General features: G+C 43.6%; 1 protein-coding gene across 2 annotated transcripts; it reads right to left on the bottom strand.

Annotated features, from left to right (window-relative positions):
• Positions 1 to 498: 498 nt before the first annotated feature.
• On the bottom strand, positions 499 to 27,557 carry USP44 (ubiquitin specific peptidase 44). Of its 2 annotated transcripts, none has more exons than XM_084810275.1 (6): positions 27,445 to 27,557; positions 12,913 to 14,409; positions 7,039 to 7,237; positions 6,083 to 6,191; positions 2,518 to 2,723; positions 499 to 2,146 (listed from the first exon to the last, which is right to left on the bottom strand). In XM_084810275.1, exons 2-6 carry the CDS (start codon positions 14,332 to 14,334, stop codon positions 1,947 to 1,949), a joined length of 2,136 nt encoding a protein of 711 aa, XP_084666401.1. In that variant the 5' UTR covers positions 14,335 to 14,409; positions 27,445 to 27,557; the 3' UTR covers positions 499 to 1,946. The 2 variants fall into 2 exon arrangements, with proteins under 2 accessions (XP_084666401.1, XP_084666402.1); XM_084810276.1 differs by having other exon boundaries at positions 27,497 to 27,557.
• Positions 27,558 to 27,898: the final 341 nt, after the last annotated feature.

The raw sequence follows: 27,898 nt of genomic DNA, 5'->3' as shown, positions 1-27,898 counted from the left end.
GCAAGGGCGGTGGGAGTGTTTGAATTCCATAATCTAAAGTGAAACACTGTACAGTTGTCAGTTTTCTTCAGATTTGGGAAGACAGAAAAACTTCGCAGGGATAGGGAGAATTGTTTAAAGCGCATTATTTACGCTAGGCTTCCAACATTAACCACAGAAAGCTAAGTGTTCCATTTCTCCTTGGTGATTCATGGAGCATTTAAGTTGGTATCTTATGGCTGCAGGGCCAGGTACACTGGCCTATTTTTAATCTTACCCCTCCTCCAAGAGTCTCCCCCTAATTTTATCCTTATGTCAAAGGTACTGAGTTCCATGGGCGAGTGGGAATTTGAATCAGGCTTCCTAAGTAGCACATGGTGGCGGCTGCCTCTTTCATCTCTACTTGCTGAAGGTAGCCTGTGTAACAACTCCCATGTGAGAAATAAGCAGTGTAAAGAAGGGCAACTAGTCAACATATATCTAGAGATCTTTTTTTTAAAAAGGCCAAAACACATTTTACATTGAGAAAGGGGGGAAACATTGATAAAGGTTTATTAAAAATTAAGTGGTATGTATAGAGAGAAACATTACTTTTTCAGTAGCCTGATTAATAATATTCAGGAATGCCTCCCCCCACCCCACCCCAAAATTTCACATTTAAGAGAATTCACTACCACATGCTATGATTACTGTTCTGAAACTGTATGAATCTCCCTTAGTAAGACATAATACCTAAGAATAGAACCACTTCCGTTTACGGGGTTGGATCAGATTTAAGCATGAGCATCTGGGCTGGCAGAAACGGGACTTTCCCACCTGCTCCTTTCCACGGCAGCCCCTCCAGCCCCCTGAAAATCATACACAGGAGACCAAGTGAAGGAGGGAACCCCAAAAATTGGGCAGAGGGACCTTCCACATGTAGAGCCCCTTCCTTTCACAGAAGGCAGATCCTGGATCCAACCCACCATGTTCAGGGGGAAAGCAATAGGAGGTAGTAATGGCAGCTATCGTACCTACGGGCAGGCCAAAGCAATTTGAATGCTCAAACTTGTACAAATGCCAGTATGAATAGCTAATGCATGCAGGATAGGTGCCATCCAGATGTTTTGGACTACAACTCCCTAATCCCTTACCATTGGCCATGTTGCCTGGGGCTGATGGGAGTTGTAATCCCAAACACCTGGAAGGCATCAGATTGTTTAGTCCTGCGCATAGGCCTATTAGCTCCTGCTTGTACAAATACCAGCATATCTTCGAGCTTTCAAATTGCCTTGCTCAGGGATTCAATCTAGTCCAGCAGCCTGACTAAGATCAATGGTAGGGCATAAGGCCTGGGGAACCCAGTAATGATAGCGATCTCCTGTTACTCTTGACCAGTACTTCAGTGATTGTGTGGATAAGTGATTATAGTTGACTAAGTATAGATACAAATTGTACTTTACCCTCAGGAGGACTCTTCAGCTCAGAGGGGGAAGTAAATTTTAAGCAAACATGGACAAATATTTCTACATTTGTTACCATCATTTTTTTTTTAATTCTGTGGAAGCAAGACAGTCTCCTGCAGACGAAGTCAATGGTATGCCAGAAATGTAGTATAAAATGCACACTTTTTATAAAAAAATCCAGAATTACATAAGTTGCTCACCAAAATTCCTAATCTATATTCCCTACACTAAAATATAAAAATGCTGAAAAACAGCTTGAGGTAAGATTTAAAAATTAAAATGGCAATTTTCTTTTAAAAAAATAGCTATACAGTCATCTAGTAACTTAGGAAGTTACCTACCATCAATATAAAGTATTAATTTATACTAAACTTTTTCCCAAAATGTTTTTTTAGCAAGTAAAAAAGGATTTGAGCACATACACTGTTTCACAAGACAGATTTAGCACAATACTGCACTTGTCTCAATACATGTACAAGAGACGATTCAAACTTGTACTGTACTCAGTAAATTGGCTTTGGCTTAGCTATTACTGTCTACACTGGAACAATTAACTTCAGTATTTGGCTGTTTTCCAGATGGTGAGTCAAGTCCTGATACTCTACAATGTCCATTTGCCTGAGTAACTCGTTGGGTATAAAACAAAATGTAGGCTTGCGCCTTGCGTACTTCTTCCATAGTGCACATGTTGAGCTTGGAATCATTGCAGTGTACCCAGACTCCTAGAACAGAAAAGTAGAGTAATGTAAGTCATCATAGCACTTAATACTTTTCAATATCATATCAGTGTTTTATTTATTACAATTTAAGAACATTACATTTTCCATAGGTATAGCTGTATCTTCAAGTATTATGGGGAGAACACTCCCTATTTGCATAAAGGGGGGATTTTATATGCAGAGCAATTGGAATAATAGATCGGCCTTTCACGGTGGCATGTGCTACAATTTTAGAAGATCCCCTGATTAAGAGTATCTTAAGAATGTAGAGAGATTGCTTATAGCAATATAAATTCAATAACTCAGAAAGTTACTGCTTCAAAAAAGAGCCAAGCTTAAAATTGGATTTCACATTTAAAATTCCTTGTTTGTACCTCCATCTGAATTGAAGCAATAGGCAGTGTAGTGTCCTGAGCCAAATCCTTTCCCATGATGCATCACAACAGCAGACAAGTCATAGATAAAGCAATCTGGTACAAGGGACTTTAGAGATTCTCTGCAGCAATAGGGCTCCATGTTTAGCATCTGATCAAAGCTGACGTGCACACCAATCTTCTCACGATGATTGCGTCCTGACCATCTTAGGGGATAGAAAAGTCAATACATTTTAAAAATGATTTTTCTACTTCTTATTCTGAAAGTATTCTCGTTCATTCATTTATTCAATTTCTATACCGCCCCATAGCCAAAGCTCTCTGGGCAGTTCACAAAAATTAAAAACCGTTAAAATACATTATCTAAAGTATAAAAAACCATTCACATAAGGACATAAAACTGATAACATACACAACAACATATATCTAATATCTAAAACAATCAACCAGACATAATCCAGGACCTGATCAAAAGGACTCGTTATATGCTGCCAAATGCCTGAGAGAAGAGGGCAGTTTGAACCTGGCGCCAAAAAAGATGACAATGTTGGCACCAGGCAGGCCTTGCTGAGGAGATCATTCCATAAATGGGGGGCCACCACCGAGAATGCCCTCTCCCTTGTTGCCACCCCCCACCCCGAGCCTCCCTTGGAGGAGAGCCTTGGATGCAGAGCGTAGTGTACGGGTCGCTTCATGCTGGGAGAGGCGCTTTTGTGGTCCTGAGCCATGTAAGGCTTTATAAGTCAAAACTAGCACCTTGAATTGGGCTCACAAACATACAGGCAGCCAGTGCAAGTGGGCCAGAATCGGTGTTATATGATCGGACCATCTTGTCCCTGTTTTCAGTCTGACCACTGCATTTTGCAAACTGAAGCTGGTAGAAGGCACTCCATGCCGCTGAGGTTACTTGAGCCTCAAGTGACAAAGATGGCTCCAGGAGGACCCCCAAGCTATGAACCTGCTCCTTCAAGGGAACTGCAACCCCATCCAGGCAGCAGAACCACCCACTAACAGCATCTCAGTCTTGTCTGGACTGAGTTTCAGTTTAATAGCCCTCATCCGATCCATTGTCACAGCCAGGCACTGAGTTAGCACATCCACAGCCTCATCTGAAGGGGATGAAAAGGAGAAATAGAGCAGCGTTACATCAGCATACTGATGACAATGCACTCCAAAATTCCAGATGCCCACACTCAATGGTTTCATGTAGATGTTGAATAATATGGGGGACAAAACTAACCCCTGCAGAACCCCATACTGTAGAGTCCACAGGGCTGAGCAGTATCCCCCAGGTACCACCTCCTGGAGCCAACCCTCCAAGTAGCAGCAAAACCACTGCAATGCAGTGTCTCCAACTCCCAACTCAGACCATCGTTCCAGAACAGTACCATGGCCAATGGTATCAAAAGCCGCTCAGAGTGCAAGGAGAATCAACAAAGTCACATTCCCTCGTCTCTCTCCCAACATAGACACAACCAAGGCTGTTTCTGTGCCAAAACCCAGCCTGAATCCTGACTGAAATGGATCTAAATAATCAGTCTCATCCAACAGTGTCTGGAGCTGGTTGGCAACTGCCTGCTCAAGAAACTTGCCCAGGAAAGGAACATCTGCCACTGTCCTAAAATTATTAAGATGTTCCAGCTCCAAGGAGGGTTTCTTCAGAAGTGGTCTCACCACGCCTCTTTGAGGTGGCCCGGGACCACTCCCTCTCGGAAGGAGGCATTTATTACTTCCCTGGCCCAGAAAGCTGTTCCTTCCTGGCCAGCTTTAATAAGCCAAGAGGGCTTTATAAGCCAAGGATCCAATACGGAACTGGTTGCACAAACCTGTCCAAGCACTTTGTCAATGTCCTTGAGCTATACCAACTGAAACTCATCCAAGAAAACAGGACAAGGCCATGCTCTGGACATCTCACCAGATTCACCTGCTGTAACACTGGAGTCTAAGTCCTGGTGGATGCAAGAGATTTTATCCTGGAAGTGCCTAGCAAATGAATTACAATGTAACTAAAGGCTAAAAACCTCCACTTCTGTGCTAAAGTATGTATCTCCATCAGTGGCAGCAGTTAATGAATCATACAGTTGGAGGGTGCCGTCTAGGCCATCTAAGTCCAATGCACAACTCATTACAGGAAATTCAGAGCTAGAGCATTGAACCGATGGCTGTCCACCCTCTGCTCAAGACCTCCAACTAAGGGAGAGACCGCCACTCCTACAAACAACTGGCTTCATTGTCAAACTGCTCTTAGCACTGAGACATTTCTTCTAATGTTCAGTCAAAATCTACTCTCCTGTATGTAGCTTGAGCCCAATAGATCTAGTCCTGTTCTCTGACGCAGAAAAGTTCAAGTATTTACCCCTCCTATATGATAGTACTCTTCAAATACCAAAAGGGTTGTCTTGTTCTCACCCTGCCTCAGCCATTCTTCTTCACTGCCCACCAAGTTACTTTCTTATGTCCTGCTATGGGAACTTGCCTGGAGCACCCCAGTTCAGGGTTCAGCTCTATCGCAACTGCCTCCTCCTCAGCAAATTTGGCTGGTTCATTCAAACCAATGCTCATCTACTTCTTTACTGCCAAAAGTTCACAACTTTTCTTGGCTCTAAGCCTCATGTGGTTTTTGCCCCCATCTCACTTTATCTTTGGCTCTTCACTGTTCAAGTCCAGGTGGCCCATCACACCGTCTTCTTCTGTCTACTGCCTATTTAATCATGCTCCCCTTCACCACACTGACTCCCATGAAAAACATGTAGCCTATCCAATCCTCAGGCCCTTTGTAAGTTTCCTTCATGGCACCCTTCAGTACATCCTTTCCCAACCTGGTACCCTCCAGATGTTGGCCAAACTGCCTGGGAATTATGGGAGTTGCAGTCCAAGACATCTGGAGGGTGCCAGGTTGAGGAAGGCTATTTTAGTATTTACCCCTTTCCTTAGTCCCCTCCTCTCCTTCACCTCTCTTTTCTCATATTCCTGTATATTGCTCCCTAGTCTACTCTGCCACTTCACCTGGCTTGCTTATGGACTCTGTACTTCCTGGGACATCTTTCCACTCAGCTTGTCTCTAATGCAGGGATGGAGAACCTGTGTTCTTCAGATGTTGGACTACTACTCCCATTGTCCTTAGCTGCTGGTCATACTGGACTCAAATTTCCATCACGCCCAGCCAGCATCTGGTGGGTTACAGGTCCCTGCCACTGCTCTAAGACCTCTGTGAGGTCTTAATTTCAGCCAAACTGAATACTGTGTCTCCTCTCATAGGGGCCAGACTGCTAACTTTTAGATACTGATAGCTTTGTTCCTTGAGCAGTTAAAATGTTCAGAACGTTTCACAACATAAACGTTTCCATCACTGTGAAAAGCATCATCACCAATTCCTTTAATACATTACAGTATAGCTAATTGGCACTCCATAGATGGAGTGCACAATTCTGCTGGAATTTCAAGAAACATTCCTTATAGCTCAACTAAATATACAGACCTTTAAAGAAAACCAACCCCAAATTCCTTGAAAGAAGGCTGCCAGCTCACATTAATATGCTAGCAAAGAGATAGTTTACTACGTTACCTGAACCGCTTAAGGTGTAACCGCAAAACTTGAGGTAGTCGGCATACCATTAGCTGCTTCTGTGCTTCTGTGAGTATAACAGGCTTAGAAGAAAACTTCCTTCGTTTTGCTGTTAAAAGAAGAAAAAGATCCCTTTGACTAACAGAACATTCAATATACAACTAGACTGTATAGCAAGGACAGGCAAGCTGTTTTGGTCCAGGGGCCCGACTATACCCTGAGATCAAGCTGACAGGCCAGATGATATCAAGGGGGTGAGGCCTACCCCAAAGACCCCCTTCCGATGATATCTTCTGGCCTTGTCCCTTCCAGTGTTTCTCTCTCCATGCCCTTCTCTGCATGGAGAAAAGGACTCAGTCATGGCTTGCAGGACCAGTTCCTGCAAGCACTGATCAAGTCAGGCACCTCCTTCCTGCACCCCTCACATCCCAAGTGGGAAGTTAGCGGAACAGGAATGGTCTCAACCAAAGCCTGCAGGAACTGGTCCTACAAGCCCCAGCTGAGTCTGCAGAATCCCCATGTTGTCTCTCCCTGGCCTCCTCCCCAAACCTCCAGACCAGGGGACAGGCCTTGGGAAGGGGAGGGCCTGTGGAAGGTGCCCAACCTTCTGTGGGCCAGATTGGGCACCTCCACAAGCCAGATTAGGCCCATGGCCAGAGAACATGCAAAATGGGGAGCCCTGATGAAGAATGACCAATGTATTAGTATAATAGATATTATTTCATTTCTTGGGAACTCCTTTACTTGAAACATGACATTAATTATAATGTGAACTCAAGGTACTGTTCACATCATATTCTTAAACATTTCACTCAAACACACACACTCACGCATGATGTACTTTTCTGATTATGTATAGATATATTAATGTATTGGCAGTATCTGTGGTCTTAACTTAAGCCAGTTCACATGTTACATGGAAGTCAGATGCGAAAGTACATACTGCCTTTACTCACTGTTGCACTGATCACAAGCATATATCTTTCCCTCCAAGGCTTCCGTTTCTGTAAACTTGGCCAACATTTCTGTCAACAGGCATGGATACTGACAGGTTGTTTCCTTCCCATTGCAGTGGTATCTTTCAGGAAATTCCAGTGACAGGTCCCAGAAGGGTTCTATGGTATTTGACTTATTATCACATGCAAGACACGTTACCTGTCAAGATAAACCATCATTTAATTTGAGTCTCCAACCCTCCACTCTGCCCCCTCCCAATAAATTAAGAGCGACAGCAACTTGATATGTATTAATCGCAGATGCAAAGAAAAACTACTTGCTTTCTCATATTGAAGCATCTTCAACATTATCTTGAAACTGGTCCACTGGTCTTTATTTTCAAGTCTAAATCAAAACTATGAAGTGTTTACTGTTTTGTTTTTATTTTAATAGTGTATTACAGGTCAGTGAATTCTTTATATAATCCTTTATTTCAGCCCTTATCATTACTATGAGGAAACCTAAACACATATCCCAAGGGCTGGTTAGCACTGATTTTTCTTAAACGTTTCCCCATAGTTACTGAAAAAAGGCTTTTAAATAGTCCCTTAATTCTAAAAAGGTACACTAATTAAAGAAAAAAAAGAGGTAAGGACCAAACCTCAGTGCAAGCAACCCCACAGGTATCATGCTCTTTGTTATTTTCCACTGTATTGGTGTTAAATGTAACTGTAATTATTCTACAAATGTTTTCTACCCAATCAATAGTACAGTGACTGACTATTCCTTAAAATGAATTTATAACAGATTAAAATTTGCCAGAGGAGGGCAAATAATGTCATATAATGAAACAACATATATTGAGGGTAAAAATTAAGCTGACATTAGTTTTATATATATATTAAGAGAAAGATGTTATGACGTTTCCTAGAAACAAATCTAAAGTTGCTTTAAAATACTATATGCAAGGCATATCTGGAAAGCCCCTCAAATATTCCACAAAAAAACCCTACCTTGTTGGTGGGCTTGTTTTACTGCCAATAGGCACAGGACTGCCAAGTTCACTATTAGATATAGCCATTTATTTCTTAGAAGCATTTGCTAGATGCCTTTGCGAAATTAAAGGTGTCTTTGATACAGAAATAAAAACAGATGAATGGCAACAAAAATATACACTTGTACAAAGAGCGTCCTCCACAGCATAGCACTCAGTACTATAGTCAGGAAAACACAGCTCTGCTTCAGAGAACTCCCTTATGAAGTGTACAAAGCCATTTTGTTACAAATGTGGAGTATTTACATCAGGGTTGGGCAGAAAGTATATCTCCAGATATTTTGGATTTCACTCCCACCATTCCTTACCATTCATTGGCCATGCTGGTAGGGGCTTCTGAGAGTTGAAGTTCAAAACATCTGGAGATCTACCTTCTGCCCACCCTTGACTTACATGATCCCCCAATTTTGAATGCAGATCAAGGGTAGATGCACTTCAGAGTAAATACAGAACAGTTATATTTATTTATACTTATATTAAAATTTATATTCCACCCTTCTGGTGTTTCTGCACCACTTAGGGCAGCTAACAATTAAAGCCAATCATAAAATCCCCCCCAACTCCCAACAATAAGGACAGATGCAACAAATAAAACAAAAACATTTGATAAAACTTACCCTGCTGCTGATAGAACAAATACCTGACTTAACAAGATCTTTGCCATGCAGCAAAAACACTGTTAAAGTGCATGCCAACTTAGCCTCCTGAGGCACAGAATTCCACCATTTAGGTGCAGCCACAGAGAAGAGCCTTTATCTCATTCCCATCAGCCACACCTCCACCATAGTTGAGACATAGAGAAGGGCCTCTTCATCAGAACTTAGGGAGTCAGAAGGCTGGTATGGGAGGGGACTGTCCCTAAGCCAGGAGTGGGCAAAAGGTAGACCTGCAGATTTTTTGACTTCAACTCCCAGAAGCCCCTGCCAACATGGTCAATGGTCAGGAATGCTGGGGGTTGAAGTCCAAACTGACTGGAGATCTACTTTCTGCTCACCCTTGCAGGCATCCAGAGCCATATTTTTCTGAGGTAAAAAATATACAGAAGCATCACATGTCACTTGAATGCCAAGTTATATTATCAATTCAGGAAAACTTTTTTGCCAGATCAACTAGCAAAGAACTGGTTCAGTGTAAACATTACAAATAGTTTATGGAAATCACTGATGGTTGACACTATGCAAGGTTCTGATTCCTCACAGCAATTCATTCCATGGTTTGGATAATTTTCTTCACATTCCATAACCTTGCCCATGGATTGTGCAGTTTTGTTCATGCTATATAAAACACATGGCCAAGGGAGCGGCAGGGGGTGATCTGTTGTGGCTTCAAGAATAATCTGGTGAAATGCTACACAGAGAGGGCTGAGCACACAGGCAGCTGCCACATGGAAGTATTTGAGGGGGGGCCCCCACATGGGCACAATAAGATAATCCTATCACCAATCCATAACTGGAGAGAGCCAGTGTGGCACAGTGCTGGACTGGGACTTGGGAGATCCCAGTTCTAGTCCCCACTCAGCCATGAAGCTCATTGGATCTCTTTGGTCCAGTCACTGACTCTCAGCCCAAACTGCCTCACAGGGAGGAGGACCATGTAAGCTACCTTGGGTTTCCTGCAACAGGAAATAAGGCAGGATATAAATATAATAATAGTGTAGCTACCCAGAAGAGCACGCAATCTGCACGGACACTAGAAACTATATTATCTGTGAAGCTCTTGCAATTGCACCAAGTGCTGTCTTTTTAATATCATGGTTATTATGGGTTGCTTGCACACTGACAATGAGACTTTCCTACAATGCTGGGCTCTCTAAGGTTCCTGGACTTTAGGAAAGGTGTAGATACAGAAGACAACTTCACCTCAGTGATCATGCTAGACATCTGACACCTGGCTACAAGTCCTCCTTATTCCTATCAGGAACAGCCACTGTGCAAGTACTTCAAAATACATTTACTACCACAAAGGTATTATCCAGCAGTACTTCCCATAGTAAGCCATTAGTGTGGGTACATGACTTGAACTACCACAAAAACAAGTTCTTAGGTGCTTCCTGCAGTATTATTAATGCCATTTAGGAATTGGCATGCTAGGACCACAGAGAGTATTCTAAAAAAACTATTTCAGACTACTCCAGAGCAGTTCCAATATCAGTGGAGTATCAGTAATATCAGTAAATGAATTATGGATAAAATTGCCCGAAATGCTATTAGCAACTCACCTCTTTAAGATAAAGGTAACCAGGAGATAGATTAAATAAGCTGTAATTAAGAAGAGTATATCTTCCTATATAATACAGTATCAAATACAGGTGAATTTAAGTGAAGAGATTTTACTGGATAAGAAACAGAAAAGCCACAACAGCTGCAGCCACTTATTCTACTGGCATGCATTATACAAACATCCCAATTCAGTGGTGGAAATTTAAGTCAGCTTTGACCTGAAAACCCCTCCTGTTCCAGCTGTCAGTTACCCTAGTGTGTCTCTCAACTCACAACAGACAGCAGCAAGTTGTGTGGCTTTATGATATTACAAGATTTGTAGCTTATAATGGGAAAATTAAACTCGCTTTTCCCCTGTGGTACATAACAATTATCTTCATGTGCTGTTTAGTTTCATCAATACATAAAATAAAACATGTAAGTGGATCATAATTAAAAAGGAAAGCTAATCTAGCACGATATATATCCTGCTACTAACAAACTCACCCACTGAAGCAAAAGGCCAAGACATCAGCTTCAGAAGCTATTAATTTACAACTGTATGTAGGGTCATCAGTTATTATTCTGATGTGGTCATATCATAATCAGTATGCTCTTCTGAAGATGAATGGAGATACTTCCTTGCTTACTATAATCCTACATCTAGCCTCCAACTTAATGCTTTCTTGCAGACATGAAAGAAATCCATAGCTACGATTGCCAAGAGCAGTAATTTTGCATTTGACAGTTACTATTCCATAATTCTGACTTGTTTAACATTTTTTTTAAAAAAGTTGTGTTGATTTGATAACTAGTCTACAAAAACCATGAAGTCAACCATGGCTGGGTTCAGACAACATGATAATCCACACTGACTGGGCTTGCATGACCCAACAATCCATCGTGGAACTAGCCACAGTGGGTTGTCATGCCATCCGAGCCTGGACCAGTTTCTGCAGAGTGGGTTATTTTGGGGCAACAAGTCACCCTGACAACCCATGGCTAGTTCTAGGGATTGTTCGACCCATGATGGGTTGGTGTGTCATCCGAACCCAGCAGAGCTGCTTCCTTTCAACACTTCCCTGAGTCTTCAGCACATCCAGAAAGGGGAGATGCCGACTTCTCCCCTTTACTTTTCGCAGCTCCCATTAAGAATAGTTACTGCTGTGGGGTTGTCAAGTATCCCCTTTCTGGACAGGCTGGAGACCTGGGGAAGTGCTGAGTGGAAACAGGACACTGACAAGTGTCAGTTCAACACTTGAAATTGAGAGGATCACAGTGGCAAGGGGAAGATGTTGTATGTGTGGGTCCCCCCTTCTAGTGCACCTACATCTCCTTGCCAGTGCTCTTCAACTGTGCACAAATTAGCCTATTCGCAGTCTAGCAGTGTCAATTTCCTTGTATGTTACCTACCCCGCTTCACTCCCTTAAACAGCCGAAACTTACAAGGACATTGACAAGGCTATACATATTGGGCAGCCATAAGTGTGCACTTGTGCACGACCGACAAAAAAATAATTATAACCCAACTTGTGCAATTTCCTGGAGTTAAAAAAGTTAAAAAATCTGGGGAATGAAAAGGGGTAGCAATCAGAGCAGGGAGAGGGACAGAATGGCAAGACAGGTTCTGCTCCAAAGGACATTGGGATACCGGCTGGAAGACCGAGGGGGAAGGAGGGGGAGAACAGCCCACACTGTGTAGCTTATTTTGTAGCGTAGAGTGGCTTAGCATGTCATGCGAACCCACAGTTCAATGACAACCCACGCTCAACCCATATTCAATCCTTGAGTGTGGGTTATCATGTTGTCTAAACCCAGTCAATATATTTATTAAAAGGACTGATTAAAGGAATAAACCATTTCAGTAATGAACTGAAATCAATACTCTTTAATCTACTACACTTTTGTAAAAGCTCAGGTTCTAACTACTGTTGCATCATGCTAATTTTTATCTGCTTTGGTATGTTTTATTTTTTTGTTGTGTTACTCTATTTCTGTAAGCCCCTCCAACAGCTTCAGTGTCAGAGCAGCTAATAAATATGTATTTATTAAAACTTCAACTACAGAGAATCCCAGGTGACTAAATACAATTACAATAAAAACACAGACATCAGTATGGTAAAAGCAAGAAGCATAAAACTATTTAACCAGCAAAAGACACAATCCATTTAAATGACTGGGCAAATAAAAACATTTTGACCTGGTATCAAAAGGAATATTGGCATCAGTCATCCCTCCCTTAGGAAGGCATTCTAGAGTCGGGGCACCACCACAGAAAAGGCCTTTACTTTGTAAATAAAGCTCTTTTCCCAACAATGGAACCCTGAGAAGGGGTTTCTCTGACAATCTTATGCTACAGGCAGGATGGTATGAGAGAAGCATCTCCAGTAGCAGGACTGGGAAAGACCTCTGGTCAAGACTTTCAAAAGTCACTGCCAACCAGCATACAACACTGAGTTAGACGGACCAATATTCTGAGTCAATATCAGGCAGCTTTGTATGTTCAATTTACAAGACATTTACATGGTATTGAATTTTCTTTAAAATCAGTTCTTAAATATTCTTATCAACTCACTCATTTATAATAATTTTACTTCAATCTTTTAAATTGTTACATAGCTTTGTGGATGCACACAACATACCTGACTTAAAAGCTGTCCATGAAAAATAGTATTGACCACATTCAAAACCTGTTTAATGAGTTTCCTTTGAGAAGTGGGAATGAGAGCTGGACATTTTGTCCTAGCTGTCTCCAGTTCTTGCTGTACTTTATCCAAAAGTTCACAGAGAAATTCCTGAGCATCTTGTTGGGCATAACCACGAAAGGCTGGGATTAGTCTCCAAACAGAATGGAGCATTGCAAAAGGAGACACCAAAGCCCACTTGCCAGACCACATGACTTGGAACAAAGTATGTAGTTCATGACAAAGAGAAATGTACTTTGAACTTGGCTCCTTAGGCTGAATAAGTTCCATATTTCTACTATGCGATGCCCCCCCACTTAAGCCTGATGACACACTAGATCGCCTTACACTAGGTGTCTTGTCTTTAACATCGCTTTTGTTCACATGAAAAATAGAGTCAGGTAATGGAGGATGTTTAGATGATGATCTTGTTTTCCCATTGGCTGCAGCTGCTAATAACTCTTGTGTTTGGTTCAAATCAAGCTTCAAAAAACATTCCCTAAATATGAGCAAGTGACTCAATACCTGAAGAATAGAATTCATATAGCATGTATTTCCCAAATTTCGTAATCCTGTTACACCAGGAGTCACAGTAGGCCTTCGTTTAACTGGAGAGTCAATTTTTTTTAATTTTACTTCATCTGAGGTAGCCGTTACTTTCAGCTCAACAGCAGAGTCCAAATGTTGTGGCATTTTTAGTGCATAGAGTGGTATTTTTGAGGAGTCCTTATTTTGATTTTGCAAGCGAAAGCTCTTCCTTGGGGGCATTTTTTCCATTTCTTCCTTCAACTGGCGCTTCCGCTCTTCTCTTTTCTTCCTAGCATTGATTCTTTTCTCTTCTGCCTTTTCCCTTAGCTTCTCTTCTTCTAAGAACCTTTTTCCACTTGGTGTCAGTACAAACCAAGATCTAAACACTTTGCCCATTAATGCATGCCTCCTGTGCCACAGAGCTGTGAACATACGATCTTGGTTACGAAGCAAGGCTTGTGCATTATTATGTGAAAGATCATCACTTGTGCCCATCGATCGCAAAGTCCTGCCACTACGAGTAGTACAGTCGTAATTTTGACTCTTGATTGCACTTAATGTACTTCGCAAGAGTTTTAAGTCACCAGTTGCATTATCGTTAAGAACATAGTCATCACAAAGGTAGCAAAAAACATACAGCTCATTCACTTCCAATGCCACTGGATGATTGCTTTCCTGAAAGTGCTTTAGTGCATGTTCTTCAATGTATCTTCCACAAGCAACATGTGAGCAACCTAGGCAGGCCCATACAGATTCTGTAGTATTGCATACCATGCAATGCCATTTGTGAGGATTCACGATGGAATGGTCCTGGGCAAGCCGCAGCCGTCCTACATGTTTACACTTATCCATTGTCAATACTACAATGTTGACAAAATACTACAGAAATGCATCATCCATACAGTTCCCCAGTCTTTTCATTTTGACCTGAAAATTAAAAAAAAAAGTTAGTTTCACTTGCTGTGTTAGACTCTGTAGAATACACTACGTATTTGCTCATTTTAAACATTAAAGTTCAATTGTAGTTAATTGATCCAGGTATCTTAATCAAATCCTTGTCTTCAAAAGTTTCAGATGGTAGCTTGGAAGAGCACAAAGAGTCAAGCTACCAAAACTTCCAATGTTAAGATTTAGGCATATCAATAGACTACGGTTATATTACCACCATCTATCATATTAGAATTAAACAAATTCCATTTTAGAATTGCCCAACTTGAACTCTCAAGAACAAGGTTTTTGAAGTAGATACAGTTATTTATATAGACATTCATTTTAAGATCTGTGTATTATAAAGGCCTTATTTTTTAGCTAAGAACTAGTTCTTAGTGGCAACAAAGCACAGGATCACATGTAAAGCATTCAACATTGACATAAGAGGTCTTGCTGTAGTGCTGGAATCAAGCTCTGTTTCCTCTGCTGAGTCAGCAGTCATCACCTACACAGCTGCTATGGTACTTAGAATAAGACCCTATGTTGCATATGTGCATCATGCAAGAGGCTTTTTCAAGACAGATAGTAGTAAAAAGTGAGGGGAGAAGAACCCCAGAGCCCTCATACAGGACTCTAAGGGTAACTGGGGGTCCATATACTTAGTACAGGCAGAATATTACATGGACAGAACAATGGGGGAGTAGGGGTTTACAACAAAAGACAACATCAAGGTAGCTCTGTCCTGCTTGCCTCACATAGAATGCCACTGTAGTTATGTAATGTTAAATGCTACCATCATGAGAACTGCAGTACCCTTTTGTCAACCATTCATGCAGAGGTACTAGTTCATACAAATGGCATCTATACACAAATCCAGTGGCAGCTTTGCATACCCTTTAAGCCATGTCAGGCTCTTTTTCTAAAGATGTTTTCTATTACTCAGTAGCTAAGGATCTGAAACAAATTTTATGAGCAGTTGCTTCTTCTGTAGATAAGACTTGTGTCCTTGTTTGCAGGGGAGTTATTTTTAAAACCATGTGAGGAATTGAAGGAGCATAATCCATCTCTTCCAGAATATGACTGCAAATATGAAGACAGTGATAGGAAGTTATTAATCTTATATAGCAAAAAATTACTTTTTGTTATGTATATTTGAGAATTAGCCACAGTTTACCTAAAGCAACCAGTTTAAGACAGATTTCTGTTTAATAACTCAAGGCCCAATTCTTGAAGATAGTCCACTGGCAAGCTACTAAGAAGGGATGCAACACTTACTGTGCCTGTACATAACCACATATTGTGCTTATGTTACCACAAATCATGGAGCTGCAAACCAAGCCCATGATGTTGCACAGTACAGGTACATGAGCCAATGAACTTTAGCCTGACAAGCAGTCCAACAAGTCAAACTTATTGCCAGTTTTACAAGTATAACATGGTTTGATAAAAGGTGCATTATGTATCTTTTATTGTAAATCACCCTGATAGATAAACTCCTTAAAACAGAAACTAAAAAAATCTTGGTCCACCTTGTGTAGCATTGTTTCCAACAGGGAGTAGCAAGATAACTCTGGGAATTTACAAGCAGGGCTGGAAGGTAACAACTCTCCCCTGTTGTTTGTCCCTAGCATCTAGTGCTCAAAGGCATGGTGCCTCTGAACCAGGAGGTTTAATGAGGTGTTGAGAGACCTCTTTTCCATGAACCTTTCTAAAGCTGTTTTTAAAAGCCATGTCAGCTAATAGCCATCTTATGATAGTAAATTCCACAAGTTAATTACGCACCGTGTGAAGTTTTTTTCCTCCTGCCAACGTATTTCATTGTGTGACTACATCTTTAGATACTATGAGTGAGGGAGAACTTCTCTCTCCACACCATTCAAAATTTTATAAACCTCTTGTCATATCCTGTCCTGCCCTTTCCCCTTTAGTCAGCTCTTTTTGTTACCTAAGAAGCACCAAATACTTTCCTTTCTTACCAATCTCCCAACAGAGAATGAGTAAACCAAACCCTTGCGTATTTAAGATATGATGAAAACACTTCCCTGCAATTAAACAAAAATATGTACACCCCTCCTAAGTTTAACAGAAATGTAAGAGCAGCCCTCAGCTCGATTAGCTGTGTATGCCTGACTTATTAAAAAATGAGAATCTCTTTAAAAAAAGAAGTACAAATAGAATCCTGTACATAAAGGCTGATTGGTGACTTAAGTACAATGTTAAAAATCACTGATTTAAATAATCTTCGTTTACATCACTTCATTTTAGCTACAGTACTTCTCCCCGCTGTCTTACCTCACTAATGAAAGATAAAACTCAAAAGTAAGGATATATTCATTCCCTTTTTGTCCCATTCATTATGAAATCTTCATAGAACAAGAATGTATTTTAATAAGTAGGCCTTCTTAAATGAACAATGCAAAGAAATCGAAGAAAACAATAGAATGGGAAAGACTAGAGATCTCTTCAAGAAAATCAGAGATCTCAAGGGAACGTTTTGTGCAAAGACGGGCATGATAAAGGACAAAGAAGGCAGGGACCTAACAGAAGCAGATGAGATTAAGAAGAGGTGGAAAGAATACACAGAAGAACTATACAGGAAAGATCTTAATGTCCCTGATAGCCATGATAGTGCGGTCACTGAACTTGAGCCAGACATCCTAGAGAGTGAAGTGGGCCCTAGGAAGCATTACTAACAACAAAGCTAGCGGAGATGACAGTATTCCAGCTGAGCTATTTAAGATCCTAAAAGATGATGCTGTTAAAGTGCTGCACTCAATATGCCAACAAATTTGGAACACTCAACAATGGCCACAAGACTGGAAAAGGTCAGTTTACATTCCAATTCGAAAGAAGGGCAATGCCAAAGAGTGTTCAAACTACCATACAATTGTGCTCATTTCACATGCCAGCAAGGTTATGCTCAAAATCCTACAAGCTAAACTTTAGCAGTATGTGAACCGAGAACTACCGGACGTCCAAGCTGGGTTTCGAAGAGGCAGAGGAACTAGAGATCCAATTGCCAACATTTGCTGGATCATGGAGAAAGCAAGAGAATTCCAGAAAAACGTCTATTTCTGCTTCATTGACTACGCTAAAGCCTTTGATTGTGTGGATCACAACAAACTGTGGCAAATTCTTAAAGAGATGGCAGTACCAGACCACCTTACCTGTCTCCTGAGAAACCTGTACGAGGGTCAAGAAGCAACAGTAAGAACTGGACATGGAACAAACGATTGGTTCAAAATTGGGAAAGGAGTACGACAAGGCTGTATATTGTCACCCTGCTTATTTAACTTATATGCAGAGTACATCATGAGAAACGCCGGGTTGGATGAATCACAGGTCGGAATTGCTGGGAGAATTATCAACAACCTCAGATACGCAGACGATATCACCCTAATGGCAGAAAGCGAAGAGGATCTAAAGAGCCTCTTTGTTGAGGGTGAAGGTGGGGAGTGCAAAAGCTGGTTTGAAACTCAACATTAAAAAAATGAAGATCATGGCCCTGGCCCCATCACTTCCTGGCATATAGAAGGGGAAGAAATGGAAGCAGTGACAGGTTTTATTTTCTTGGGCTCCAAGATCACCGCAGACGGTGACTGTAGCCATGAAATTAAAAGACGCTTGCTCCTTGGGAGGAAAGCTATGGCAAACCTAGACAGCATAGTAAGAAGCAAAGACATCACCTTGCCGACAAAGGTTCGTATAATCAAAGCTATGGTTTTCCCAGTAGCAACGTATGGCTGTGAGAGCTGGACTCTAAGGAAGGCTGAGTGCCGAAGAATTGATGCTTTTGAACTGTGGTGCTGGAGAAGACTCTTACGAGTCCCCTGGACTGCAAGGAGGTCAAATCCGCTGCCGCCACCACCACCACCACCAGGCCTTCTCTGTAGACTTCTGCCTGGCAGACCGCCAGTCCCTGCAGGACCAGGCCCCCAGGTACCGAGCCAGCTGTGCTGCTCCACCTGCCCCTCCCTGGAGGGGCTACATAAGCTGGTTGGCTGAGGTGGCCTGGGAGAGCCAGGGCCTGCAGGAGAAGCCACCACCACCACCCGGGAAGAGGCATGCCTGCTGCTGCTGGGCCTGCTGCTGCTGCTGCCGCCACCACCACCACCACCACCAGGCCTTCCCTGTGGACTCCTGCCTGGCATTATTTTTAAGGGGATTTTTAATTGTTTTTTTGTTAGTTTTGTTTTTTCTAGGGGATTTTGTTGTGTTTTTAGGGGTGGGTAGCCTGCCTGATAGGCGGGAGCGAGGGGGCATGTGTCCACCTGATGGAGGCAGTGGGGGGAGCGTTGGGGGCCAGAACATACCGAGGCTGGGCGGCAGGCGCTGGCGGAGCGGTAGGGGCAGGCCATGCCAGGTAAGGGGAACAAGGGTGAGATGTGTAATATCTGTCCCCTGCTCCGGGCCTGTCCAGAGCCAAAGGATGGTTGGGGGAGGCATGACCCCATCTTCTGGCCTTCGTTTGCTGCTCTGCAATGCCAGGTCTGTTACCCAGAAAACCTCCCTCATCCATGACATGATCCTGGATGAGGGTGCAGACCTGGCATGTATTACGGAGACCTGGCTGGCCGAGGCTGCTGCTCCAACCCTTGCAGCCATGTGTCCAGCTGGATTTTCGTATGTACAGCAGTTGAGGGCTGGGGATCGGGGAGGGGGAGTGGCTGTTATCTACCGAGAGTCCTTGGTCTTCACCAGACCCCCTCTCCAAGAGACCAAGGTTGCTGAGTGCATGTACTGGAGGTTGGGCCCGAAGAGCAGTCTGGGGATTCTGCTCGTGTACCATCCACCCCGCTGCACGACTGACTCCCTGGCCGAGGTGCTTGAGGTGGTCTCTGATGTGCGTGTACAGTCCCCTAACTTATTGGTGTTGGGGGACTTCAACATACATTCGGAGGCCATCCTCACAGGAGCACCTCGGGACTTCATGGAGACCATGGCCTCCTGGGAGCTGCACCATATTCTAAGTGGGCTCACCCATGTAGCCGGTCATGCACTAGACCTTGTGTTTGTTTCTGGAGAAGCGGGGAATGATCTGGAAGTCGGGGGTATATCCACCACCCCCTTGTCATGATCAGATCACTATCTGGTGACGTTGGACTTCTCGGTTCCACAACCCCTCCGCAGGGGTGGAGGACCCATTAAAATGGCCCGCCCCAGGCATCTTATGGATCCAAATGGATTCCTGAATGCGCTTGGGGATTCTCTGGGGCACGCCAACGGCCACTCGGTCGAGACCCTGGTGGGTGGATGGAATGCCGCAATCACTGGGGCATTAGATCAGGTGGCTCCGAAACGCCCTCTCCCCCTGAACAGGGCTCGGACTGCACCATGGTTCAATCCACGGTTACGAGCTCTGAAACAGGAGGTGAGATGGCTAGAGCGCCGGTGGCGGAAGTCTCGCTCCAAAGATGATCAGACACGGGCTAGAGCTGTATCTTCAGCCTATCACGTGGCGGTGAGGGCAGCAAAAAAGGAATATTATGCTGCCTCTATCGCGTCTGCAGAGTGTTGTCCCAGGAGGCTGTTCCAAGTGGTCCGAAGCCTGGTCGGTCCTGTGGCTCCGGAACCACTGGAGCAATCCAAGTCCTCCTGTGAGGCCTTGGCAAGGCACTTTGCAGATAAAATTGATCAGCTTAGGTATGTTCCTCTGCATGCTGTGGATACAGTTAGTGAGCAAGAGGCGGCCTGTGGCAAACCAGTTTTGTGGGATCGGTTCCAGCTTCTTCCTCCTGATGAAGTGGACAAGGTGCTTTCATCTGTAAGGCCGACCACCTGCTTACTTGATCCTTGCCCATCTTGGCTCATTATGGGCTGCAGAGAGAGACTGGGTGAGGGGATCAGGGCGGTGGTGAATGCCTCCCTTGAGGAGGGAGTGATGCCATCAGCCCTCAGGGAGGCAGTGATAAGACTGCTCTTAAAGAAGCCCTCCTTGGATCCTCAAGTTCTGAACAACTTTCGCCCAGTCTCAAATCTGCCATTTTTGGGCAAGGTGATTGAGCGGGTGGTGGCGGTGCAGTTGAAGGCATACTTGGAAGAAACTGATTATCTAGACCCATTTCAGTCGGGCTTCAGGCTTGGGCATGGGACAGAAACGGCCTTGGTCGCCTTGGTAGATGATATGAGGAGGGCTCTGGATAGGGGTGAATGCTCCTTCCTTGTTCTCCTCAACCTCTCAGCGGCTTTCGATACCGTTGACCACGGTATCCTCCTGGACCGCCTGGAGGGGTTGGGCATTGGAGACACCGTATTGAGGTGGTTCCGGTCCTTCCTCTCCAGTAGGTACCACAGGGTAGCACTGGGAGAGGAGGTTTCGGACCTGTGGCCACTTACTTGTGGGGTGCCACAGGGTTCCATCCTCTCTCCGATGCTATTTAACATCTATGTGAAGCCGCTGGGGGCTATCATCAGGAGGTTTGGGGTGCAGTGTCATCAATATGTGGATGACACGCAGCTCTACCTCTCGTTCAAATCTTCACCAAGGTTGGTCGTAGAATCCCTGTCCAAATGTCTGGAGACGGTGAGTGGCTGGATGGGGAGGAATAAGCTGAAGCTGAACCCTGACAAGACCAAGGTACTTTTGGTGGGAGACAAGAGGAGGCTAGGGGATGTTGACCTGGTGTTGAATGGGGTACCGCTACCCTTGAAAGACCAGGTCCGCAGCCTGGGGGTCATTTTGGACTCCCAGCTGTCCATGGAGGCTCAGGCGTCAGCTGTGAGCCGGACAGCACTGTATCAACTCCATCTGATACGGCAGCTGTGCCCCTTCCTTCCCGTCCATCTGCTCCCATCGGTAGTACATGCCCTGGTCTCCTCTTGTTTAGACTACTGTAATGCGCTCTACGTGGGGTTACCCTTGAAGACGGTTCGGAAACTGCAGCTGGTACAGAATGCGGCGGCTCACCTGATTAAAGGCAGCCGCCGGCGAGATCACATCACTCCAGTGCTGAAGGAGTTGCACTGGTTACCAGTTGTTTTCCGGGCCAAACTCAAGGTGTTGGTTTTGACCTTTAAAACCCTATATGGTTCTGGCCCAACCTATCTTAAGGAGCGCCTCCACCAGCACCCGACAGGCCGCTTAACAAGATCAACCTCGCATGGCCTTCTCTCTGTCCCATCAGCCAGGACAGTTAGACTGGTGGGGATGAGGGAGAGGCCCTTTTCTGTGGTGGCCCCCACTCTGTGGAGCTCCCTCCCTAGGGAACTCCGTCACGCCCCCTCTTTAATGAGCTTCCGTCGTGCATTAAAAACGTGGTTGTTCAGGCAGGCATTTGGGGTGGGTTAGGGTATTTTAGAAAATGTTTTTATTGTAGAATTTTATTGTTTTAAACTGTTTTATTGTATGTTGTACATCGCCCAGAGTGGCTGGGTGACCAGCCAGATGGGCGATTAATAAATTTAATAATAAATAAATAAATCAGTCCATCCTAAAGGAAATCACCCCTGACTGCTCATTAGAAGGACAGATACTGAAACTGAAGCTCAAATATTTTGGCCACCTAATGCGAAGAGAAAACTCTCTGGAAAAGACCCTGATGCTGGGAAAGATTGAAGGCAAAAGGAGAAGGGGACGGCGGAGGATGAGATGGCTAGATAGCATCACCAATGCAATGAATATGGACTTGAGCACACTCCAGGAGAGAGCTCAGGACAGGAAGGCCTGGCGTGCTATGGTCCATGGGGTCACGAAGGGTCGGACACGACTGAATGAGTGAACAACAACAGCAGCAAAATATTAGTAAGTGACTAAGCAATTGGATTTTAGCATGTCTTATTAGCAGAACAGGCACTACATTCAGTGCTAGACAACTGTCAGAGAATACCAACTCCTACTAGTATCAATCAATATTTTAATTACTTTACAAACACGGCTCTCCAGCATTTTTCAGTATTAAACGTTCTTGAAGATAGTCCACTGACGAACTACTAAGGGATGTAACACTTATTGTGCCTGTACATCACCACATACTGTGCTTGTGTTACCACAAATCATGGAGCTGCAAACCAAGCCCATGATGTTGCACAGTACACGAACATGAGTCAATGCACTTTAGCCTGAGAAGCAGTCCAACAAGTCAAACTTATTGCCAGTTTTACAAGTTTAACATGGTTTGATAAGAGGTGCATTATGTATCTTTTATTGTAAATCACCCTGATAGTTTCTGTTTTAAGGACATTATCTACGAAAAAACTTGCTAAGACAAAATGGTCCACCTTGTATAGCATTGTTTCCAATAGGGAGTAGCAAGATACTGGGAATTTACAAGCAGGGCTGGAAGGCAACAACTTTCCCCTGTTGTTTGTCCCTAGCCTCTAAGGTATTTAAGACTGAAAACTGCTGGAGAGCCTTGTTTGTAAAATAATTATCTAAGTACTGTGACCACAGCCAGAGTCTATAAAGAATATATGATAAATCTGGTCTAGTAATCTAGTTTTTGACTGCTTAATATAAATCAATTCAATAGTGCAATCCTATACATTTCTACTCACAAATAAGCCCCTTGAGTCCCAGGTAAATACTGCAGTCTGAATGAATACTACATGGTATGTGTTAATGGCATAATCTTATACATGTTTACTCAGAAAATCCCATTCAATTCTATGGGGACTGCCCACAGTTAAATGGGTACAGGGTTGCAGCCAAAGTCTGTTAAACAACTTTACATGGACTAGTATGTAGCCAGCAAAATATAAGAGCACTTTGATTTACACATTTTAGATCATTTAACTTGATTATGCAATGCCTAGTCTCTCCCAAGGCCACAATATAACTACCTGGAAGGACTTATTTACTCAGATATAAACACAAATTTAAAAGAGAAAAACCAAATTCACATCAATATCAAAATGTGAAGTCAATTTCCTCATCAGTTGGTACCAGTATTTTAAAATAAGTCCTAAATGCGTACTAAATGCGTGTTCCCTTTGGTTTGACAGCCAGGATGGTCTACCAGTGGCATAATCCAGAGCTCATTAGATAGGAAGGTAGTCGCACAAGCTGAATGAAATAGGAAAAATGGTACATCAGAAGATACGCAGACACAAATATGACTACAGAAGGGAGAAAGCCCTGGCCACAGCATCCACAATAGGACAGGGAGATCACAGCAGCTTTTTAGAGTTGTGCTGTGGATTATACTCACTTGCAACCTCCACAGGCCAGTTTAAGTTTCCACCCTCCCAGAGTTTGTGCATGTACAGTATCATTCTTCTGTATACACAGTAGCTGGCCAGGGTGCAATGAGAGAATTATGTGGAGAAATCAGCAACCTGTTCCTGTGCCCTCTGAGTAAGGTATCTAGAAGGAAGCAAGATTCACACTGTTCCTGTGAGAATCCTCCCTCAAGAAGCCCAGAACAACTTCAAAGTGTCAATTCCTTGTTCCTCATCTGGTCCAGGTCCTGCATCTCTTCCCTGCCTACCTAAAAATAATCCTTGTGCTTCTGGTTTTACCACTGCTGCTTTTCTGGAGCTATATGAAAGATGTTCCAAGTACAGGGTAGGTTTACAAGCCCACAGGGAAGAAATTCTGTTCAAATAACTCACTTGAGACTCCTCTGCTATATAGGATATTGAGCACTGAATCCATCAGAAGCAGAGAAAATGACGAAGGAGCAAAATCTCCAACAGGGCCCACTCCTCCCCTGTGATCCTTCCCTCCCTCTCCCAGGAAGCAACTCAGAGCTGTTGAGAGAATTTTAAAAAGTCATATACTAGACTATTTTTTCTCTCCCATTATTACCTCTTGCTTAAATTAGATTATCCAACCAAGGGACCTGAAATAACAAGATGAACTACCATAGAGGATGATGACAGAGATAAATGAATTGGCTGGCACTGAGGATGGCATTCAATTTGAATAGTGGTTACACTGCTGTTGTCCAGCAGGTAAGAGTTGGATTTGGTTCTGGGAACTCTTTGCCATCTTCTTTCCCACTTATCTCAGCTAGATACAAAAAGATAAAATGGGGAAACTAACAATCTTTTGAAGTAGATTAGGTCAGCATGGTGTTGTAGTTAAGACTAGGATCAGGGAGGCCCAGGTTCACATCCCCACTCAACCATGAAACTCACTAAGTGATGTTTGGCCAGTCATTCTCCCTCAGCCTGACCTACCTTCACAGGATTGTTGTGTGGATGAAGGAAGGGAAAGAACTATGTACACTAGCCTGAACTCCTTGGCGGAAGGGTGGGATAAAATAATATAAAAATACAAATATTTCTGGTCCAAGATGGCCTAGGGAGTTCCATGGATTTATTGTATACAGAGGTACTTTTACAGATATGGAGAGTCATTTACTGAAGTGACTCCCCAAGCAAGCTAGAACTTCCTTCATGACCCCAACTGTCAAGCCCAAAATTCATCACTCAACTTCTTGCAGATTTTCACCTACACCTATTGAAAGTCACAACTATAAGTCTCCTGCAGACTCACACTTGGTTAACACTGATTCAGGGAAAGCTGCTTCAGTTCTAAACCAAACACTCTTACTGTATGAAAACTAAAGCAATAATCCATAAACACTGGATACCAATAAGTCAAAACAATTATCTCAAAACAGATAAATTCTTAAGGGAGTATTGCTTCACATACTTCAGCAGAACTTTTACCAAAAGAATACACCATAGACTGATGTGCTGATAGATTTTGGCCCCAGTGATTATATCACTGGGAACATCATGCCTATGGATTAATCAAGCCCTCTCCCATTTCCACCAACCCCTTTGCAATCTCTTATAAACTGTCTAATTCGTACTCTTAGTTTGGTATAATTTCCCTCAGTGAGGTCAAACAGGGGTGGGGTATCTATGGGGTATAGTCAAGACCTAGCTAAGGAGTCTTACATGTAACTATTAATAACAGTAAGGACACTGCAGGCCCCCATGCACTGCAGGCCTACATGCCTGTATATGATAGGGAAATAAGAGAGGACAAGAAGGAACTACAACAACATGTAGCAGTGTGGAATACTCCCAGTTAAGTATTCCAGCCACTCCATTCCATTGCCCCTCCCAATTTTCCACACACCCCCTTTAGTGTTCCATAGCTCCAGAGCATGCTCAGTCTTCATTGGACTGTTCTGCAGGTTTCCTCTCTTAGGATTTCTTTCTAAATATTTTTCGTATTTCCACAAACTTTGGGGTTCCCCTAAACCCACTAAACCTCCCCTCTTGTATGTGGGTGGTACACAGCTTACAGTGATTCCATAGTGTGTAGTACTTTCCATCTGACAATTAAAAGTGTTTCTTGGTTCAGCACACTTAACACCAAGATCTTAATTACCTCCTCATGTCATTACTCCACAGTAATTTAAGTATTTGAAAACATTATACATATTTCAAACTTCACGTATTTGAAACTCAGAAGTTAGCATTATTACCACCTGCGATCATCAAAACACATGAATTGCCACTCTCAGTAAGATATACTTTGAGTGGCCCCTGTCTACATAGTCTTTGTTAACATAAAGAATGCATTCAAATCCTAGAAATAATGGGCTGGCTTTCTACATACATTGCTTAGTTTCATTCCAATTTACATTTAATTGTAGCCCCTTGCTGACCTATTAACAAATCTTCTAGTTCACATTGTTTCAGAGATTTCTCTCTCCCATATCTTTTGAATCGCTCTCAATGAGATTTATGCACACAAACCCTAAGGAATGGGTATGCCTCATTGTCAGTTATTCAACCTCAACAAAAGAATTCAAGTGTGGGGCCTAAACATTGCACTTGGCTGCTTACCTTAAGAACTCTCCAATTTTAAAAAATAATATGCCTAAATGACTCAAAACTTAGCATATTTAAGAAACATTTCCTGTACTCACTTTGATCGCTGGCTCTTGATCCTTGTGAGGATCACAAGGATTCCCTTGTGAGGATCACTTATTTCAATGAACCTTATTTCCAAGAAATTGTGTTTTGAGACCACAGCCTTCAGGTGCATACTCAAGAGCACTTAGCACACATTTACAGTCGTTTGTATTCACAATCAAGATAGTTAAGGAACAGCAAAAAGGCAGGTTTCTCCTATTTTTCTAGTATATGTTCACCTAATCTAGATTAGATTACACACAAAAGCAGGAAGTATTCCAGATTAATTAGGAAAATTAGGTGTCAACTTCCAAAATAAGCAAGTGCATGTAAAGGAGTGTGTGTGCGTGTGTGTAAGAAAGACTTACAGTTTCAAAGTAAATGACAACCTACTGAAAACACCAGTTATGATTCTTCCCAGCAACCTTATTTTTCAGAAATTTATTACAAACCTACTTCAGGTGCAACAAGTGCTTCCTTTGAAAGACCAGGGTTGCATCTCTGACAAGGGAGGTCTTAACAGGTCTACAAACATCTTTCCACTTCCTTTGTGTGTACCACATCAGTCCCACAGAGGTCAAAACAGAAGACACGGGCATCCCTTTTATAATATATAAAAAAGTTTTAACACATTTCTTTCCTGTCTAACCATCTCAAAGCGAAAACGTGTAGTCATCTAGAATGGCATTTAACCTATGGAGGCCGACAGCATACAGGGGCTGTCTCTACATGATCCGTTACCACTAAAATATTTGTATGTCGGGGGGTCTGAAGAAGAGAAGTCTCACAAGACTCCCCACTCCGACTCGCTTAAGGGGACAAGGACAATCAAGCGACCCGTTCCGGCTCCCACATCAATAGCGGCGCCTCTGAGCTTCGCTCCCCTGTCTTGGGGACATCAGCACAAGAGAAGGAGCCTCGCCTGTTTCACTAGCTCGAGGTTGCGAAGAAAGGGGCTGCACAAGAGAGTGGCTCTTCCCAGGCAGCGTGAGAGAAGTGCCCTTTCCCGGCTCCTTCGGAGACGTGCCAGAACCGAACTCTGGAGCTGGTACTTCCCGTGTGACGGGGAGAGCAGAGGACAGTTGGAAGTAACGGGCTCCTCACAGGCGGAGCGGGCATCTCCCTTCTCTTCTCCCCACCCGCCACCCCCAATGCCCCTGCCCGCCCCCCTCTGCTTCCGGGAGGCCGGGTGAGCCAGAGACCGCCGACTCTCACCCGACTGGCTTGAGCCACGCCGCTGAGGGAAGCTCATTTAGACGTTCAGTACCGCGCGCAGCCGTCGTCCTCGAGGCTGCCGCCGCTCGCCAGCCGCCGCCGCCATCTTGTGCGCTTCGGGCCCTTCAGCGTCGCAAGCAACCGCCCCCTTGGCGGCGTCAGCACCGGCGCTGACAGGCAGGTGGTGTGTCTAACGCGCGCACCCGCGGCGGGGATTCCTCGTGCGGGCTGGCGGGCGACGTTCCTGACCGCGTATCACTCGCCGCTACGGGGCTCCGGACCTAGCGCCTGCCGCGCTAGGAGCCCCGCGCTTCTGTTCCTTTGGGCGCTTCTCCTCGCAGGCTGCCTCCGGCACGTTTGAAAAAACTGACCCTGTGCGCTCCCGCTGCAGCCTGGAACTTATTTACCCAAGGCGGAACATAGGAAGCCGCCTTGGCTCAGGATTGCCCACCGA

The sequence above is a fragment of the Heloderma suspectum genome, chromosome 7 (assembly GCF_057233095.1).
Source record: "Heloderma suspectum isolate Gila_16-S chromosome 7, 16-S_ref, whole genome shotgun sequence".
Lineage (NCBI taxonomy): Eukaryota > Metazoa > Chordata > Lepidosauria > Squamata > Helodermatidae > Heloderma > Heloderma suspectum.
Note: the sequence above shows the minus strand (reverse complement) of the source record. Positions and strands in the feature narration are given on the sequence as shown.

Bases quoted from the DNA above. Each gene is read 5' to 3' on its own strand.
- USP44 (XM_084810275.1), bottom strand. From the start codon at position 14,334: ATGGATAAGTGTAAACATGTAGGACGGCTGCGGCTTGCCCAGGACCAT. The intron at 7,238-12,912 runs GTATGTTGTGTG...TTATCTTGACAG, and splicing joins ATGGACAGCTTTTAAGTCAG to GTAACGTGTCTTGCATGTGA. The intron at 2,724-6,082 runs GTAACGTAGTAA...CTATCCCCTAAG, and splicing joins TTACACCTTAAGCGGTTCAG to ATGGTCAGGACGCAATCATC.